This window comes from Orbilia oligospora (genome assembly GCF_000225545.1).
Source record: "Orbilia oligospora ATCC 24927 unplaced genomic scaffold scaffold00079, whole genome shotgun sequence".
NCBI lineage: Eukaryota > Fungi > Ascomycota > Orbiliomycetes > Orbiliales > Orbiliaceae > Orbilia > Orbilia oligospora.
The window spans coordinates 805728-824366 of NW_011645636.1; the positions used below are offsets into that span (position 1 = coordinate 805728).

The 18639-nt window shown below is 43.2% G+C and overlaps 6 protein-coding genes across 6 annotated transcripts; 1 reads left to right on the forward strand and 5 right to left on the reverse strand.

Annotated features, from left to right (window-relative positions):
* Positions 1–888: 888 nt before the first annotated feature.
* Positions 889–4608, reverse strand: AOL_s00079g263 (uncharacterized protein; the record flags this gene model as incomplete). Its single annotated transcript, XM_011124138.1, has 6 exons — positions 889–2276; positions 2349–2690; positions 2772–3732; positions 3817–4102; positions 4168–4522; positions 4596–4608. The coding sequence occupies 6 exons, from the start codon at positions 4606–4608 to the stop codon at positions 889–891; spliced, it is 3345 nt and encodes a 1114-aa protein (XP_011122440.1).
* Positions 4609–6576: 1968 nt separating this feature from the next.
* On the reverse strand, positions 6577–7113 carry AOL_s00079g264 (uncharacterized protein; the record flags this gene model as incomplete). Its single annotated transcript, XM_011124139.1, has 1 exon — positions 6577–7113. The coding sequence occupies one exon, from the start codon at positions 7111–7113 to the stop codon at positions 6577–6579; it is 537 nt and encodes a 178-aa protein (XP_011122441.1).
* A 2182-nt stretch (positions 7114–9295) lies between these two features.
* Positions 9296–9844, reverse strand: AOL_s00079g265 (uncharacterized protein; the record flags this gene model as incomplete). Its single annotated transcript, XM_011124140.1, has 1 exon — positions 9296–9844. The coding sequence occupies one exon, from the start codon at positions 9842–9844 to the stop codon at positions 9296–9298; it is 549 nt and encodes a 182-aa protein (XP_011122442.1).
* A 1339-nt stretch (positions 9845–11183) lies between these two features.
* AOL_s00079g266 (uncharacterized protein) lies at positions 11184–12329 on the reverse strand (the record flags this gene model as incomplete). Its single annotated transcript, XM_011124141.1, has 1 exon — positions 11184–12329. One exon carries the CDS (start codon positions 12327–12329, stop codon positions 11184–11186), a length of 1146 nt encoding a protein of 381 aa, XP_011122443.1.
* An 860-nt stretch (positions 12330–13189) lies between these two features.
* On the reverse strand, positions 13190–15155 carry AOL_s00079g267 (uncharacterized protein; the record flags this gene model as incomplete). The annotated part of the gene is made up of 5 exons (XM_011124142.1): positions 13190–13872; positions 13947–14127; positions 14194–14529; positions 14598–14858; positions 14940–15155. 5 exons carry the CDS (start codon positions 15153–15155, stop codon positions 13190–13192), a joined length of 1677 nt encoding a protein of 558 aa, XP_011122444.1.
* Positions 15156–15644: 489 nt separating this feature from the next.
* Positions 15645–17985, forward strand: AOL_s00079g268 (uncharacterized protein; the record flags this gene model as incomplete). Its single annotated transcript, XM_011124143.1, has 4 exons — positions 15645–16015; positions 16134–16161; positions 16232–16738; positions 16798–17985. 4 exons carry the CDS (start codon positions 15645–15647, stop codon positions 17983–17985), a joined length of 2094 nt encoding a protein of 697 aa, XP_011122445.1.
* Between the last annotated feature and the right edge of the window lie 654 nt (positions 17986–18639).

The window sequence follows — 18639 nt, forward strand, 5'->3', positions numbered from 1 at the left end:
GATGCAGCCTTGTCTCGTGGGTGGGGCCTATACTTACTACCGAACCAAGTGATAATATCACCAGTATGAACTCGCACCCATATTGTCTCCAGACCATCACGATATCACGAATATGTAGTTTAGGGAACAATATTATGGGAAACTATCGATTTATATACATGACACAGTCTGGAAACAAACCGAAGATATATATGTTGTCTTTCGAATTACACAATTTAAACCTTCCCAATTGCCTCAGGAAGCCTCCGCATACACCCAATATTTTGACGCCCTCCTAAAATATTCTTACGATCCTGATACTAGCATCTCTAGGAATCTCACCTGCCCTTGAAAGATTATAATCCCGACCACTGCCTGTAGGCATCGGCATCCCACTTATGCTCAATTTGAGTACTCTGTGCCGCTGGTATCGAGATTCTCAGCTATTGTACCCCCCTGCTGGTGACGGTTACCCACTTATCATACCGGGTACATGCACATGCGCAACGAGACAACAAAATGGAACCAAAAACCGCCGGCATACCTGCAGTCTATTACCTCGCGATTTGGCACAAGCGGGTTACTTTCTAGAATTCTATATATACCTATATACACGGTAGGGTTTTAGTAGAAAATATCCTCGTAGTGTTATTCTTGTCATCTTGAAATACCGACTTAAAGTTCATTTGTTAAAAAATATAGACATATATATATATAGAACTGCACTGGTCTGGAGGCAAGGCGGGTGCGAGTTAAGAACTACACCACTAGATATAGAATATGTTATTAGTTATCTTATAACGATGCGAGAGACTTCGATGAATTCATGAACAGCTAGCCTTCTCAAACCTGGAACAAATTTTAAGGTATGCAAGTACGTGGATATCTATACAAAAAATGTGAACTAATTTAGTCCTTCTGCGCTTGTTTCGACGAACGCCTCTTTAATATATACAGTTTTAACTTTAAGTATGGTACGTAAACCTTGATGGCTACCCATCTTAGGAGCATATCATAGCCGGTAGGACTTACTCTCTTTAAAGATAAGAAGAACAAGCCCAACGAGTACATGAATATTTTAGTTAATAAGCGTCTTACGCCTACTCCCCCACGGAATAGATCCATGTGAATAATTATTGCCTCGGGTAGGGATCTTGCAAGCGTGGATAAGAAGGATAAAAGGGAAGCAAAAACATGTTTTAGTATGTTGGATCTTGTTAAACAGAATTTATCAGGAATAACCAACTGCTTTTGAACTACTGTTTTTTGGAAACTGTGGCCTTCAAAATACTTGCCCTGCTTAGGGCTTGTAGGTTCAAACAACCCGACCTTTTTTTCTGGGAAAGAACGGGGCATATAGATGCTTGATATCAATTTAAATGTCTTTGTCTCCCAACCCTCCCCCTCAGCGAAATCCAAGTAACTTTCAAGATCATCGGTAGAGGAACTGATATCGGATTCCAATCGACCCTTAAGATCGAAATCTCCAAAAATATATCTGCTAGCTTTGTGGTATAGGGTTTCTTCCGGGTATGAATCTGCCCCCCTTGGAAACATTGCGGCCCGATTAGAGCTTTCGCGAATCTCCCCTTCGAGCTGTTCAGCATCAAACACCTCATCTTCATCAACTCTGAGGGCAGTAACACATATCGGAAGCGAAACCCTCTCACGAATCTGTAGTATGTATAGCTTGGTTGAGCATTTGAAACAAATAAGCGCTTCATAGAGAAAAGAAAATCCCTTTCTTATATGCAATGCTGCGGTCATGATGTACCCATATGTGGCGATTCCATAACGAGCTTTTGCTTCCAGGACCCGGCCTTGTCGCGAGAAAACGTCTGCACTGTTCTCGAAATCGAAAAATCTCGAAATATTCCCGTCCCGTAAAATCAATATTAACGCCGCTCTGGCTGCTTGTCGTCGCCAAAATTTAGCCTCTTTAACTCTTCCGTACGGTTGGAGGGCCTCTCTAGTCCTCAAAAAAATTTCAATGAGGAGATTTTGCGGCTCTGTTATTGGATCGGGTAGGGAAAAAATTTGAGTCAACCTCAGTTTTAAATGGCGAGAGAGATACTCAAGGTGGGGGGCGAAATGTGCCATATGGTTTTCGGGTAACAACATTTCACGTCTGGCGAAGTTCCCAACAATATTCATAGCTTGAATTATCACTTGAAGATGTTCAGGCTCACTGAGCCGTCCTCTCGCCCAAGCGTGGACCAAGGGATGGATTGCGAACGAACCAGAGTCTAGCCTCTGAATTAGTGAATACGATTGCAAAACCCTGATTCTACTTTTGACTGCCGGAAAGTTAGATATAACAACCCAAATTAAATATCATAATTTAGTACGTATGGCGGAAACTGACGCACCTTGTAGTTTGGTCTCGATATCCGGGGCAGGATCTAAGAATATCACTTCTTGGATCCTGGAAGGGTCGAGAAAAGAGCATGCCAATAGCATGCGAGCAGCATTTTTGTCATGTTTTTCGACGGCTCTGAAAGACGCTTCCCAAGTCGTCGCCACGGTACTAATCCCGTAGTTCCAACCTACGCGCGGCTTTTGAGAGTGGACTTCCATAAATAAATTCGAATGGAACCGTATGTATTCTTTGATGTGAATCTTCTCTTTCCTTATGAAGTATCCAGCCTGGGCGATGGCAAGAGGTATTAGCCCTAACTCCTCAACGAGAGCTATGGAATCTGCTTCGAGAACTAATAGCGATCGAAGAAAAAATTGTCAACATCCAGTTCCTTTGAGGCCTATCTTTGAGCAAGTGCAGGAGTGTTGTCTACCTTCATTTACTTTGTCGATACCGAGTACTTGTAATAGTAACTGGCTTGCAAATCTTGGTTCGAGGCCTTGGAGGTTCACTTGCTCGATTTCAGGCCCGAATTCCTGTCGACGACTTGTGATCAAGATTGAGCCCCATCCTAGTTTCGGTAAGTAATCCTCTAAGTTCACAGCCTCCAAGTCATCGGCATTGTCTAAAACAAGAAGCCATTCGTGACTGTTGTGTGGATGCGATTCGAGCCAGCTGATAAAGGCATTCTTTAGTTTAACTTGATCTTTGCTGTTGGGTGCTTGAATAATACAGTCTTCATCTATAAGCCGTGGCATCTTAAGAACATCGCTTATTAGACTACAGTTTGGATTTCTTCCAGGAAATGCGTATTTTGCTTGTTCATCAACAATTTGTTGCATGGCAGTGAGGATGGATCTTTGGATGCTACCCTCACTCTCAGCATGTATCCAAAAGATCGATGTGAAGTCTTTTTTATATCGGTAAGCGTATTCTAATGCAATTTGTGTTTTCCCGGCCCCTCCGAGGCCGGTGATAGCAAACAGGCAAGGCGTAGAGGATTGTCCGTTCAGAATTTTACAGCTCGAGTAGTAGTTATATATAGCTAGAATTGTGTCGTTTCTTCCGACGAATGATTTGAGCCTTGGTATGGTGATTTTAAATGGTATGGAGTAGTTGATTCCGAGCCTATCACCCTCCTTGCTCTGACTATACTCGGCTGTGGATAGCAGTGCCCGACTGTGTAATGCCTTGAGCAGCTCTTTAGCATAGACCGCTGCCGTCAGGGCCGCATATGGTTGCCATATTTTATTTTTGTGGCTGTCCGAATAGTCACAGATCCCACGAACTACTAGAGTTGGGGAAAGATTCATCAGGCCTCCTGCTTCCATTTCAAAACAAATTGCTCCGGTTTCGTTGGCAATTCTATCTCTGGTAGTTGCGTGCTTCATAACCTAATTTTTTTCTCAAGTTAGACATCAGGGTCTCTATGGTATAATTAAGTGAAAACAACAAAGCTCTTGGGCGTGTGAGCAAACCTGATTTGCAGATGCTATTATGCCATAATGGATAAGCGGATATTCGTGCGCTCTAAGGTCTCGATGAACCAGACTCCCGAAATCGCAATGGTCTACACAATCTAGTTTGCCATCGATATGCTCGTATTCGGGCCTAAAAAGCCTATCTTGCCCTTTTCCCGGATAGGAAAATCTATCGTCTTTCTCCGTAATCCTCTGAACAGCATCCGCCATCCTTTCAGGGCCGATAAAGGCGGCCCGTTCAATGCCCCAGTTTTGATAAATCTTCCCTCTGACACTGTCTTCCCTAAATCATACTGAACAACCCCGCTAGAGTCTCGCGTGGGCAGACCAACAATAACGTCGCCTAACCGAATATCATTTCTTCCACTCGGTGCCCCGCCGCCGACTCCAACCATGAGACTAAGTTTTATACCGGGGAATGTGTTATACATTTGACTTGCAACGGCTGCGGCCGAGGCGGTTCCGTATCTGCCAGCTGGGAGGCAAGCAATGATGGTATTGTGGCTTCCTATTCGACCGAAAACGTAGGCATTGTCGTCTCGAAGACGAGTATAAGGCTCTGGTGCTTCATATTCCTCGTCGAGGACAGCTCGTGCCGCTGCGAATTCAATCGGGAGTGCTGAAATCCATCCAATTTTGTATTCTTCTATTGGTATTGTTTTGGCCGTGACAAGGGACAAAATATTTATTATCAGAATAGGGCCTGTTCATGTTTAGAAGGATATTTAGCTTAGTATCCGCATTGCCTGTCGTATACGGCGGGGCTCGGGACTTACGCGATAACAACATTCTTGGTGATGCTCAATTAGTTACTCCGAACTCCTGATATGACTTTCATTAGGTTCAAATTGTTAAACTAGGGATATCCACTGTTAAAACCTTTCGGGGTGATTTTGGATATATGTATATAGCTAAGCTTCGGTATTTTGGCCATGCATCATACTTATACGCGCGCGCCTGCATGGCGCGCGTGAGATGAAGCTGTGATACTGAATGTTTTTCTAAGAAATACTTAGATAAGTGGTAATGAGAGGAACTGCGCCACAATTAATTCGAGGGCATCAAGCAAACCCAATATTAATGCAATGTTATATCTCCCTGGAAAATTCTTTTTTCACATCTCCGAATTCGAAAATTACATACCTCGTGCACTGTAATATTCACAATTACAGCTAGCTGGAGATTTCATGCTTCCGATAGTTTTCACCCTCGGCTTTCGATGATCCTGGCTTGGAAGTACCCATGGCTATGTAGCCCGTCCGGTTCTGTACCACCATATCGTTCCTGTTGAGGTAGTCTGGGGGACGTTCACCTCTGCCTTGGCTTGGTCGAGGTACTTTTTCAGCCATACGGTTGATCAATTGACCTGAGGCTCAAAATGGCAGGTTCTTATACTCTAGTCACTGCCTTACATATAGTTGTCAATCCTAGATCTAGCCCAAACAGTAGTATTATTAGTGAAGCCCCAGGTAAAAAACCAGGAAGGGAGAGATCTCAAACCAAACGTTATAAGCTATGGGGTAGAAGATGAAGTTCTCGAATTTCTAGCCAGAAATACTTACGTACTTAATTGGATAGATCGATATTGGAGTTTGCTATCGAGGCTTATAACTAGTAAATATCTATCTCGATCTTGTTTAGGGCGGGGAATTGGGGAGTCTGCCTTCTGAGCCTACCTTTTGTTTGCCTTGGATATATATTGGTCTATGCATGCGAAGTTGCAGGAAGTATTGGGTTGGATATTTTAAGCGCCAACACAATTGTGTGGCCATTAGCCTCGAGACCAGGTGTGGGGAGAGATGTATGCATGTACATGCATGTTATATTGAGAAAAAAAAAGGATTCAAAGGAGCCTCCTTCAACAACTGATTGAACTTATCTCGTAAGCCAGAATTAATTGCTGCGCAAGTGAATTAGTATTTAGGAGTAAATTTTATCTAGCTATGAAGTTGGGTACCTGTTGGCTGCTGATTAATTATGTTTGAGGAGTTGGTCGGTAATGACGGCCGGGGCACTCAATAGTCAAAAGAAGTCGCCCAAATGCTTGAAGCACTTGCATGAGTTTAAATGTCTAGATGCGGTGATTGGCTAGGTAAATAGTAATGATATGATGTTTACTCCATCGAGGGAATAGTATTAATTAAAATATAAGATGTTAAAGGTTCCAATTGGATACAAACCGGCCCTAATAAAAGAGATATATCCCACAGACCCAGAAAAAGACACCTGTACATGAGCTCGAGATAAATGAAATATGTATACACAAACATAAAACCCAAATGGAAGCCACAGACTTTTATCTCTGCTTCTTCTTATTACTCACCACCAACGCTATAATAACAAACGCCACAATAATAATCAATATAAAAAGACAAATACAGCCTGTAAGCTTCTGCCTGGGCTTAACTGTATAGTTAGCCAACGCGAGAGCACGATTTCTGTCTGCTTCTCTTTCTTGCTCATTGCCGTCATATATCAGTGGGGTTTGGTTATTCGGATAATTTGCTGTCGTCGTCATGGCTTGGGATTGTCGAAAGGCGTATGAATTGGGGTCTTGGAGGTCTTGGATTCGTTGCATTAGTGCTCCCTGACGGATGTAGAGTTTTCGAATTGAGTTTTGGAGTGATATTATTATTGTGGAGTTTTCAGAGGGGTTGGTTAGACGGTGGCTGTTTTTTTTTTAAAAAAAAAAAGAAATGTTAGTTATGTGAATATACTTCTTGGGCATATATGTATTATATGCCTTATATTGGGGGGTTATGGGTGAATCTCGTACTTTAACTCAGTTGTCTCGTTTTGAATTTGTGTCTCAACATCTATATATTCCCTCCTCGCGGCCAATAAATCTGGTGGATCATTCTGTCCGTCTCGTGTATACGCCGGTATTGGCTCCTGAGGCAGCTGAGCGGCGTCATTGTAATTGTTATATGGATTTTGTGCATATGTAGTATGTGGCGCTGGTTGGGGATATGTACTCTCGTGAGCATATGTCGATAATACTTGGGGGTATGTACTCTCGTGAGCGTAATTGTGACTTGAAGAAACTGCAATTGGGAATGATGATGGTGATGATGATGATGTATACTGCTGTTGTTCTTCTGCTTTGTTTGTTTCCGAAGAAGGAGGTGGTGGTGGAGGAGGAGGTACTGGTAATGTTGATGGTGATGGTGTGGGTTGGGAGAAGTAAGGATTGTTGGTTTGGAGAGGGCCGTTTTGGGGCGTTTGGGTGATACCGGCGCCGGGGTGCGAAGGCACGTTGCCTGTTGTACCGAATGTGTGTTGTATTGGTGGCATTTTTGAAGCAGACCACTTTGGGTATACTCTCTTTCTTTCTTTCTATCTTTCTATCTTTATTTTATTTTGTTTTTTCTTTTATATGGAAAAAAATGTTTTCGAAAAAGAACAGTATAATTGTGCAGACGTAGATGTCGATATTTCTTTTCAATGCGGTTTTTGGTGCGAGGATAGTCTATTAGGCGCTAGTGTATATGTCTGGTACTCCGAACAGCGACGTACCGATCCAAGAATTATATTTTATGTTGACTGCATGAACAAGATATCTTGGAATATTCTTCTAGTAACGATATGTCATGTCGGGACCCATCATGATTCTTATATAATTAATAACCCACCATTCCACCATTGTTCCAGGATTAACTCGGGACTCGCACGATCAATGGTCATGAGCGCTAGGAGCTTGGGTAGTATGCGTCCAGAAAAAAAGGCTCCACAGCTGTCCGTGTAGAGCCGCCACAATACCTACCAGGTTCCCTTTAAAACCTCATATTGTGGGAAACATCAAGGCGAAGAAAAAGACCTATTCCCTACAGGAACGAGTACTTGCAGGTAGTAACGTTCCTTAGTTAGTTAGAACCACGCACATATTGCATGTGGAACCACCTGGTCTTCCGCCCTATCTTTTTTTTTGGGATGGGGGCTCTGTTTAGCCTCCATGTTTATTCGCCTAAACTATGTGCCTGGTATACGAGCTTGATGGATGGGGATATGGCCACTGCAACGTGCCCGTGCTACGGTTCGAGGGATTAACGGGCCCGAATGACTTCCAAATAACTTGATATCAATGGATTATGAACTCAGCAGGACTGGGTAGTCCTTTGAATGTGATTTTCGATTTTTCGGTAGTTATTTACCATATTAATCGCAAGACCCTGATAATATATCACGTATTGTAACCTAATAGGGCGGTGCACAGCACAGCACAGCGCTCGTGGTGGTCGGAATTTAAGCGGCGGGGCAAACCGTTTGGTTGATAGTCTTAGGCAGTCGTCGTCCGGATCGCTACTGCTTCAGGCCACCCGGGAAGGAGGGTCGCCTGCCTAACGACTTGTGCTCAAAATAAACTACAAAGAGATAGGCGAAATTCGAAAGCGGGTTCTACCAGCAGGAAAACTCGTCTGAAGTTGCATTGATGATTGCGAATAAGCTAAGAAGGGGGTGGGTTTCGATCGGGTCCGATGTCGAGTCAAGGTACTTGCAGGATATCATAGTCAGCCCCAAGCCACTGTACGTACCCGTTCGCTATAGCTATAGCACATATATGCATATGGATTATGCATCTTGACAGATCGCTTTTTGGGTTGAAACATGCATAGCTGAGGGATCTGAAGGACTTTTTCTATGATTTATTCTTGGCAACCGCGATTCTACAGACCAGAGATTATATAATTATTTGAGCTTTAGAGGTGGTTACAGTCGGTATAACATTGACGAATGATTGTTCCCAAGTGGATACATATCCAGCGATTGACCATTCTCGGGCCTTATACACACCGCAGCTAGAAATGATTTGAGTTTAGCTGCATATGCGTAGGGATGTTAGTTAACAGCTTTATTGAAGATATCCCGAAATCGATTGATTAATCACCGAAAGTTCCTGGAGGAGCAGCGGTTTGATAGCTCGATAATTCAGTATTCTTGGTTAGCTATCCCCTGTCGTCCCTCGTTAAATTATGTTTCAGTGGGTTTTCCGACCAATCTAATGCTCGCGATTAAGCACGTGTACGTCCGGACACAAGCTGCCGGAAAAACGATATATCCAAGTACGTAAAAGCTAACTCGGTCGCAAGATTTAAATATATTACTTAAATCCCAAGCTTCAAGCTATTTTTAAAACTTCTTTTACATAAAGGATACCGATCCGATGTACCTCGGTTGCTTCGTTTAGAGGCCTCTAGATCTTAGGGTTCCAAACTAGAATTTCCAAGTTTATTGTCTCATAGTTCCTTCAAAGGAAATGTATTCTAATAAACCTTTCTCCTTTGGTAGCTTTATATACGAGGGCTAACATTTATATTCTGTAGTCAAGATTTGGATGCCCTTTTGGGGCACCTCTGATGCCATAACCTAGAAAGTTTTGTCTAGTATAAATGGTATTGCATCTCACTGGCCCTTCTTATGCGGTTAACGAGCTATACTTTCCCTTGTCTGTAAGAAAGATAAATTTCCTCGTTGGCACTTAGTCTCTACTTGATTGAGATTCTCTGCGGACTCTGCATCGCTCTTCGACGTTACTTAGCAATAAAATCGCATCATTTGAAGATGATGCTGGACCCCACTGCCAAGAAACCTCGCGGTGGCTTGTTTCCTTACGTACATCCTCTGGGCCTGATTTTTGGCCGGATGCCGGTTTGTCTGTTGTCCGAGGCGAAGATGTAGAACTCGGGTTAGATATCATCGGTAAAGATGAGGCCTTGGCTTCTGGTTCCCTGGACCACAGATACTGGAGCTCGTCGAGTTGTCTTTTGATCAGCCGGCTCATCGTCATCCAACCGTCACCGCGGGTCAAATTTCGCATAGCGTGCATGATCATGGCGGTGGGACTGCCGTGCCATTGTCGATGTTGTGCATGCAAAAGCTTTCCAGGCGGGATGTCTATGAAAGGGAAATAGTTTACCCTTAAATAGACGTCGTATGGTCCTCCCACATATTTGGCGGGCTCATCCATTGGCTCCTTTTCATAATTATGTGGTTGACTTTTTGCATCCGCTTCTTCCAGCAGCTCCATGTGTCTCTGATACATTTCTCCAGTTGGGACTATACGCCGCAAAGTACTGGGCGGGATAGTCATCCCAGCCGAGGATTCTAGCAGTCCCTTCCTTCGTTTAAAGTCCTCTTCCTCGAAATCGATGAAATACTGTAAATCTGTTGGAACAACAGAAAAGAAAGGAGGATCTCGATCGAATGCATCATGGCAAAGTTTACAAAGAGGGATGGAATTCTCAAGGCTTGATAAGCTTGCGAACGGAAAATACCCCCGCTCGTAATCCGATTCAAACTAGGTAGGCGCCGACAATTAGTTTTTAGAAACAATAGATTTGGGGATAATAAATTTATGAATCAAAATACCTCTTTATTCGATTTCGGTATCACATAAGCCACATCAAGTGTACTCTTAGAGTTCCCGCATAACCAGCAACTATTATTTGTTGTTCTTCTGGATTGTGTCTTGACACCTACGCTTGATATCGCGTCCGATTCCGATTTTGATGAGCTTGCTGAACTTGAGCTTCGACTGCTGGCCGAATGATCTTCTATCCGTCTCCTCTTTTGCGGTGACCTTGACTCTAGCCTTCCTCTTTGGGTAGCAGCAAAGGAGTCATCGTGGACGGCGACACCTGTTTCGATTCGACATGATTAAAATTCGGCCTAGGAATCAACGACGGTGGTTCGATATTGTGACCTGTGAGGTTTGGCCATGGTGTTATGTCATTATCGACTGTTTCGCATTCCATATATACTACTTAAGTACTTTATATTCGTTCTCAGCTATAAAAGTACTTAAGTAAGTACTTAAGTAGGTAGACGGCTAGAGATGAGGTTGGGCTGCGCTGGGATTGACTTGGGTCTGGTAACGTTGTTTCGCTCCCAGGCAACGGGGTAGAGCTTATATAAGAATACAACATTTCAACACATTATCGCTTCCCTATCTGAAGAGTCCCTATTGGGTGAGTGACGGATTTCATAAACTTAATACCGCACAATTAAATATATTAAGTCCTTTATCTATTTGTGTTTATGTATTGGATTAGAAGTTGGTAGTTTCTCTTATCGAATAAACTTAAAAGCTATTAGAACTAGAGTTAAAAGGGTGGTAGAGTTATGGATATTTCGAATATATTTTATTAGAAAAATATGGGTTTTTTTGTACAAGGAAGCATTAAAATGATAAATTATGAGATGTTGAAAGCGAAACTGTGCTCCTGGAGGAATTTCTAGCTATGAATATTAATACCTTGTAGCAGAGTAGTTTTGACGCTAGTTCCTCGATCCGAAAACACACGCGAGCCACCTGCCATTACTAAAAGAAGATCCAGAATCATTCAGGTCGTCGACTTTGTAGCCTCCTAAGCCTCGACTTCGACCCACGGACCCGCATCTCCCATCTCCCACTGTCTTCTCTTCTCATCATCGCTCAATCCCTCTACATTCTTGTGACCCCCCTTCCCGAACATCCCAGGCAAATCCCCATCCACAACTTCATCCAAAACATCCCTCCCGCCATAACAATTCGTCGTCCTCTGCGTCTGTGCCGGCATAATCTTCATCGCAACATTATACAAACTCACCAAAACACTTCCCAAATTCACCACATACGCTCTATACCCCTGTTCCGGATAATGCGCCGAAGTGTATTTATTCGAGTAAGAAATCATACCCGTCATAGTCTTATAAACCTGCGGAACAACCCACATGGATATCTTGCGAGCATCGAGAATCCAGGTTACTCCCAACTTCGGATTCGACAATTGTTCTTGTGTCGCTGTCCCCAACGGTGGATTGTAACGGAGTACTCGTTCCCTTAGTGTTTTTTCGTTATTCAGGATTCGTCGGATTATTAAGGGTGTCATGTATTCCTCATGATAACTACTTGGGAGTAATTCGTAATGAACCGGATGGCCTGATTTATCGACACCGTAGAAACCCTGGAAGAACCATTTGTGTATAAACTCCTCCTTTTCCTCGGGATGGGTGAAGTTGTCGTAGAGATCGTCCATATCCTTATGTTGAAACAACTTCCAGCACTCGTCATCGCCGGACCTCCATTTTTGAGTAGCGATAACCCGTTCCAAGGATTTTGAGATAATAAGGGATAGATCGGTGCGGAATTGTTTGAGTTCTTCGTCACGCCATTCGGCGAGAAGGAAGCGAAGTAGAAAAGTTGGATGTTGTTGGAATGGTGCAAGTGGGATTGCTAGGGGAGTAGATGATAGTGTAGACCGGAATGTGGATAATGCGGTTGGATGTTTTGAGAGAAATTGCTGAGACCGTGATTTTAGGTCGGCTTCTGGGAGGGATGTTATTGCGGCGACTATGGCGGCATCCCAGGCGACATAATCGATTTCCGGGTTGGAAGAAGAAGCAGGTGGCGGCGCGTTTGTGGTTACTGGGATGGACGTATCTTCTTCGGGTTTTACAGCTGGAGATTGGGTAGCAGTAGCTTCAGCTTCGGTAGGTAATGTATTCTCTGGGGTTTCATCGATTGGTTCCATCTTTTCAAGACTGCTATATACTATGTGTATCGTCTTACAAAGATGCGGAGTAAAGTTAACGTTCTACAAAAAGTTTGGGATGTCTTGTCGCAGATAAAGCTGAGCTGCGAGAGCTGAAATTGGGTGTTAATATTAATTTCAGGAGACGTGGTTGTTTATACCACACGCAACACATGGTCCGTTCACATGGTTTAGTCTCGTCAGACCTCAGTAGATCCTGCTATGAGGGCGACGTCACCCGTCCCAAAAGTTATTTTTGGGGGATATTCTCTAGGAGATAGATAGAATAAGAAGCCTCTATGTAGGCCTGTTATTGGTTCAAATGTATGGTGTTTCTATAAGAGAAAATATCAAAAAAATAGAGGTGTTCGGCCAACCTAAAAATCGGCAAAAAGAATGATTTCATTGAGGATCGAACTCAAGACCTCGACCGTGTTAAGGTCGCGTGATAACCAACTACACCATGAAACCGGATGATTTGATGAAAGTCCATCTGTGTTATCCTATGTAATGCTCCTCAGCTGGATGAACAGGTAGGCGGAGCTAGAATTCAGAGACCGAATGCCCATGATATCAAGGTGGCACTGCTCTAGTATTAAATTTCGGTGACAGTGGTGTTTATCAATTATGTACTTAAGTATTTACAGGCATACCGGGAGATCTATGCTATATACATTATTTTTTCTAAAATCTAATTAAAACGAAAACAATCCTATTAACATTACTACCTACCATTAGCACAGCCAAAGCAGAGTATATTAGTGTACGTAAAATGACTATTCTAATTATGTTGGTTCTATACCAACTTGTCCCATCCATGGATGATATATGTATCCATAGTATCTATAATCATCCACAACCTAGGCTTTTTGGTCCTCTGCTTCCTTTTGGGCGTCCTTGTCTCTCTGAGCTTGCTCTTTCAGTATACTCCTCCATTCTAATGTCGCAGCCCCAATGACAGCGAGGCATGTAACTATCAACCCAACTTGAAATACCTTCCTCAAAGCCTCGCTATACGCAACAAGCACAATTTCTCGGAGCTCCGCATCCAATCCGCTCAAAAGGGTCGTGGCTCCTCCCTCCGTAATCAATGTTCTATCAATCCCTTGTACCCCACTCAACCGATTCACTAGTTGATTCCCAAGTACATTCTCTCCAACAGCCACAAAAATCGCCGCTCCCAACAGTTGTCCAAAGAACATGAGTGCTATTCCTATTGGAACATCTTGTTTCGGTAGTACTGTTTGTGCCGCTAGGTTTGGTACTTGGAAACATAGTCCCATACCCAGGCCGTAGACTACCTGGTAGCCAATCCATTGACTCGGTCCGCTATCGATTTGGAGAGTTGTGAGGAGACCACCACCAACGGACATGATAGAGGAACCGACGATGGCGAAGGGGGTATAGTACCCTACTCGTGTTGTTACGGCGCCACCAATCATTGAACCGACTACCATTGATAACATGAATGGAAGGATACGGATGCCGGAGTCGACGGCGGAGACTCCCTTGATTGTTTGAAACCAGAGTGGGAGGAAGTAAACTAATTTGTTAGATGATTAGTCAGAAGACGTAAAGTGAAAATTATTTTACAATATTGAATGGGTTTTAACTTACTATAAACGTACATGCTAGATCCGATGCATAGCGTCTGCCAGAAACCCGAGACGACGCTTCTCTGTTTGAAAATGCGGATTGGTAGAGTGGCAGTTTTGGGGATTAGTACTTGCACCGCAGCGAACCCGGCAAGAAGAACCGACATGAGGACGAGTAAAACTATAATTCGTCCATTGTTCCACTATTTATTCTTTGTTAGTAAGACTTCTCAGTTTATAAGTAAGTAAATATAGCAAACGAAACTTACATCGTATTTCTGTCCACCCCATTGCATGGCTAACACAAGACAAACCACTCCGGGGACTAGCATCGTAGTACCAACAACATCAAGTTGAAGCAACTTCTCTGCCCACGGATGCTTCATAGTCTCCTGCTCCGGAATATGAAGCCAAAAGAATATCACAAGAAGCGATACCCCACCGAGGGGAAGGTTGATATAAAAGCACCATCTCCATGATACATGTGAAGTAAACGCCCCACCAACGATTGGTCCAATGATCGAAGCCAGACCAAACAGCCCACCGAAAAGGCCTTGGAATTGTGGACGTTTGTGGAGAGGGACTATGTGTACGATGCATACGACCTAAGTAGGTATTAATGAATTAGCTTACATGAACGCTAGGGACTGGTTTTAGGAGGATGAAGACTTACCGTTCCTGCGAATATTCCAGCAGCTCCGATTCCAGATATCGCTCTTCCAACTATGAAACTAGAAGAATTTGGCGCCGCTCCGCAAATTGCTGAGCCGATTTCGAAGAGTAGGATGTTACCGATCAGGACGAATTTAATCGGGTATAGAGTGTAGACTTTTCCGAGGAGTAGTTGGAAAGCGCAGCATGTCAGTAGGTATGCACTTCCGTACCAACCAACGTCGGTTATGGAGTTGAATTCGTCTGTGATTTGGGGTATTGCCTAAGTTTATCATAATTGTTAGTTAATATGCTTTTACAGTAAATTCTACTGTAGATTTTAAAATTTATGTTGCTAACATACCGTTGAAATGATGGTTCTATCCAATGCGACTAGAAACATGCTTAGAAACACCGAAATGAAAACAAGGATTGTCTTTGCTTTTGACTCCTTTTCTTGAGGGTTATCTTCATGGTCAGGTATTTCGAGTTTTTCGTCCGCGATTTTTGTAGCGGTATTTGCTGTATCCATTAATGTCGAATCAGAAACTTGTGAAGCTGGAGGCTTTGAGGATGCCATTTTGAATATATCCCAAAGGGATCTTAGAAAATATAATAAACTCTAATAGATATGAAGTATGTCTTGTAGGTATAGTAATTGTGAAGTAGACTGTCGTAGTATATACACCCTTTTATGAAGGTTTGAGGATTTTTCAACTGTGAATTTATAAAGATATATATCGATCTCAACAAAGGCTCTAGTTAATTTCCTGGATATTTTGATATCTATCGCTATCTTTATACATAATTTGGATTGCCCGCCCCTCGGGTTTTAGTGAAGCCCGCTGAACATCTCGAGCCCAAACTTTAACCACACACCAACGTCGGGAAATAGAAAACCCCGAAAGTCTTGGCAGGATCCCTCGAACACCCGACATAGCTTCGAGCTTCGAGCTTCGACAACTTCACGGAAAATTTTAAAAAACCACGGTCTATTGTATAATCGAACTCATAAATCAATCATAGCTATCATATAATTATATCGATCTCATCCAAAAAAGAGAGCGCAATGTCAACACCAGAGACATCCGCAGCTGTGAAACCTCAGCGGGTACTCGCCTGTACCCTCTGTCAACAGCGCAAAGTCAAATGCGACCGCAAATTCCCATGTTCGCATTGTAGGCGAGTCGGCTCACAATGTGTACCTGCAGGACTTGTGCAACGTCAGCGGCGCCGCAGGTTTCCCGAACGGGAGTTGTTGGATCGGGTTAGGTACTACGAAAGTCTTTTGAGCCAGCATAATATTAAATTTGAGCCTTTGCATGGCCATGGAAGTCCTGTGGTGGAGCAGATGCATACGCCTCAGACTGATCATGCTTCTCCAAGTGAGGAGGGGTATGGGTCGCCGGATGCTAAAGGGTCTGCTGGGAGTAAGCCAAGGTATGTACATGTGCACTGTGTATTGATATTTTTGGTGTATGGATAGTATTGTCTTCTCAATACCTTCTTACTCCTAGCTAAAGTGCGATCGAGAACTGATATTTTGAGTTTCCCATAGTAATATTTGGCGTGCCATGGGGCAAAGTGTAGGTACCCATTCCCTAGCCTTGTAGAACTCCGGCACCCAACTAATGTTATATATGTCTAAATACTTAGTCATTAGAAGAAAGCTCTGACGAAGAAGAAAATGATGAAGGTCTCTTCCAAGACGGAGGAGACGTCCACGGCGGCGTCATCAGGAAAGCGTGGGATTATATGTATGAAATCGAAAGTAACGACCCTCTACTATTCGGTTCCTTAAACCCAAATGTCGACATCTCGACATTACACCCCACCCAGCCACACATCTTCAAACTTTGGCAAATCTATCTGGGAAACGTAGATCCTATGCTCAAAGTTACTCATACTCCGACATTACAAACAAGGATTATTGATGCTGTCGGAGACCTATCGGGTGTTAATCCCGCGTTAGAGGCATTGATGTTTAGTATCTATTGTGTGGCGATATCCAGCCTTACCGAAGAGGAATGTCCTGTATTATTTGGATTCTCGAAGAATGATCTTTCGAGAAGTTATCAGTTCCCTTGTCGACAAGCTCTCTTGAAATGCGAGTTCTTACGGACGACTGATCGCGACTGCTTGACGGCATTGTTCCTTTATTTGGTTAGTTCTATGTGATTCATATATATGTATGCCTCGAAATTCTAACTCTTTGGCTATAGGTCTCTGTCAAACCTGAAACGGATCCACGATCCCTATCATCCTTATTCGCAATAGCCATTCGCGCAGCACATAGAATGGGCCTCCATAATGAGTCAACATACGCCAAACACTCCACTCTACACGCCGAAATGGGTCGAAGACTCTGGTGGTCGCTAGTAATGCTTGACCACCGTGTCTGCGAAACAATCGATCACAAAACCACATTCCTCTCTCCAATATGGGACTGTAAACCTCCCACCAATACAAACGATTTTGAAATCCAACCGGAGATGAAAACACCGCCCACAATCCACAATCGACCGACCGAAGCCCTATTCACAGTTGTTCGTAGCGAGATCGCAGATTTCGTACGGTATAGCTCTTTTCAACTGGAATTTACAAATGCGCATCTACATAAAATGATGAAAGATATGCCAAGTGCCTCACTCCCCAATGGCGGGGAAGTATCAACCCTCGAGAAAATCATCGAGGATAAATACCTAGCCTTCTGTAACCCAGAAATTCCATCACAGTTAATAACAATCTGGGTAGCTCGTGCAGCTATCGCAAAAAGCCATTTGATCGAACATTACGCAAAATACTCGGTCACAGAGCAACAATCAGATCTCCACCGAAGTATTGCAGTCTCACATGCACTCAGAATGCTCGAATGCGATACAAAGCTTATGAGCTCCCCGTTGATCAAATGTTATCGATGGTTTATCAATTTCCACTTCCCGTTCCCGGCATACATCCACATTCTTCAGAATTTAAAAAAGCGTCCAGGAGAAAGTCACGCCGAAAGGGCTTGGGAAGTCATGAGTGAGAGCTATGAAGCAAGAATGAACGGTGCAATGAAGTTATATGGACCCTTGCTTGTTCTTTTTTCAACGATTGTCTTGCAGGCATGGGAAGCAAGAGAAAAGTTTATTCAGGAAGAAGGTAGATCTCCAGAGCCATTACCTGGGATTCTTGTTGGTATTCGAGAAAAAATAGCAGAGATGACTTCTAATTCTGGGAAAGAGGGGAATAATGAGCAACTTGGAAAATTGGGGATGATGAATATTGATGACTTTCTCACGCCGGCAGTGGGGAATATGAATAGCGGTTCGGGGTATGATGGGCAAGGAGGATCGATAGATTTTCAAGCGGAAGACTTTGATTGGACATTGATGGATTGGAATTCTATTGATATGAGAAGTTTGTGAGTACATTACTATTTATATTTAGTGTGTTACATAATCGCTAGTGTCGTGTTTAGATACCTATCACTATACGTGACTGAAAATGTCAGTACGTATTAATAAATCCGACACATAATTGAATGTCAAGAGAACCAAATAAGAATTTAACCTGCTTAGATAGCCATGTAATTTGATTAGTGAGAATAATTAATGCAATTCTCTAGTGCAAAAGTAAGAATTGAGTCTATCAGCTTGACAAACCGATGCAGAGAAGGCGGGATTGTTGATGAAGGGGCCTCCGATAATACTGTAGCCACTAGAGCTTTTAGCATCGAGTGTCAGATCTCCGTATCCTACATAGTTAAAAAAATTATAAAACATGGCTAATCCTTCTCAATTCTCATGGCGTATCAGGATCTCTTCACGATTTTCGAACCATGGACCAACCAATCTCGACAAGAGCACAGCCAATCAAACTTCGCAGCCTCGCCAAGAACTCCCAAAAAGGCAAAACCACGACCCTTAAGAAATACAACAATGGAACCCGCGTTGCAACACCACTGATTTAGCTGTCGAGATAGCGCTATATAGCTCGCAGTCGAGAAGGGTGTTCTGGCGACGAGGCAAGATATAGATAGATATGAGGTTATGCATGAGTTAAGAGTCATTGTGGCCTTT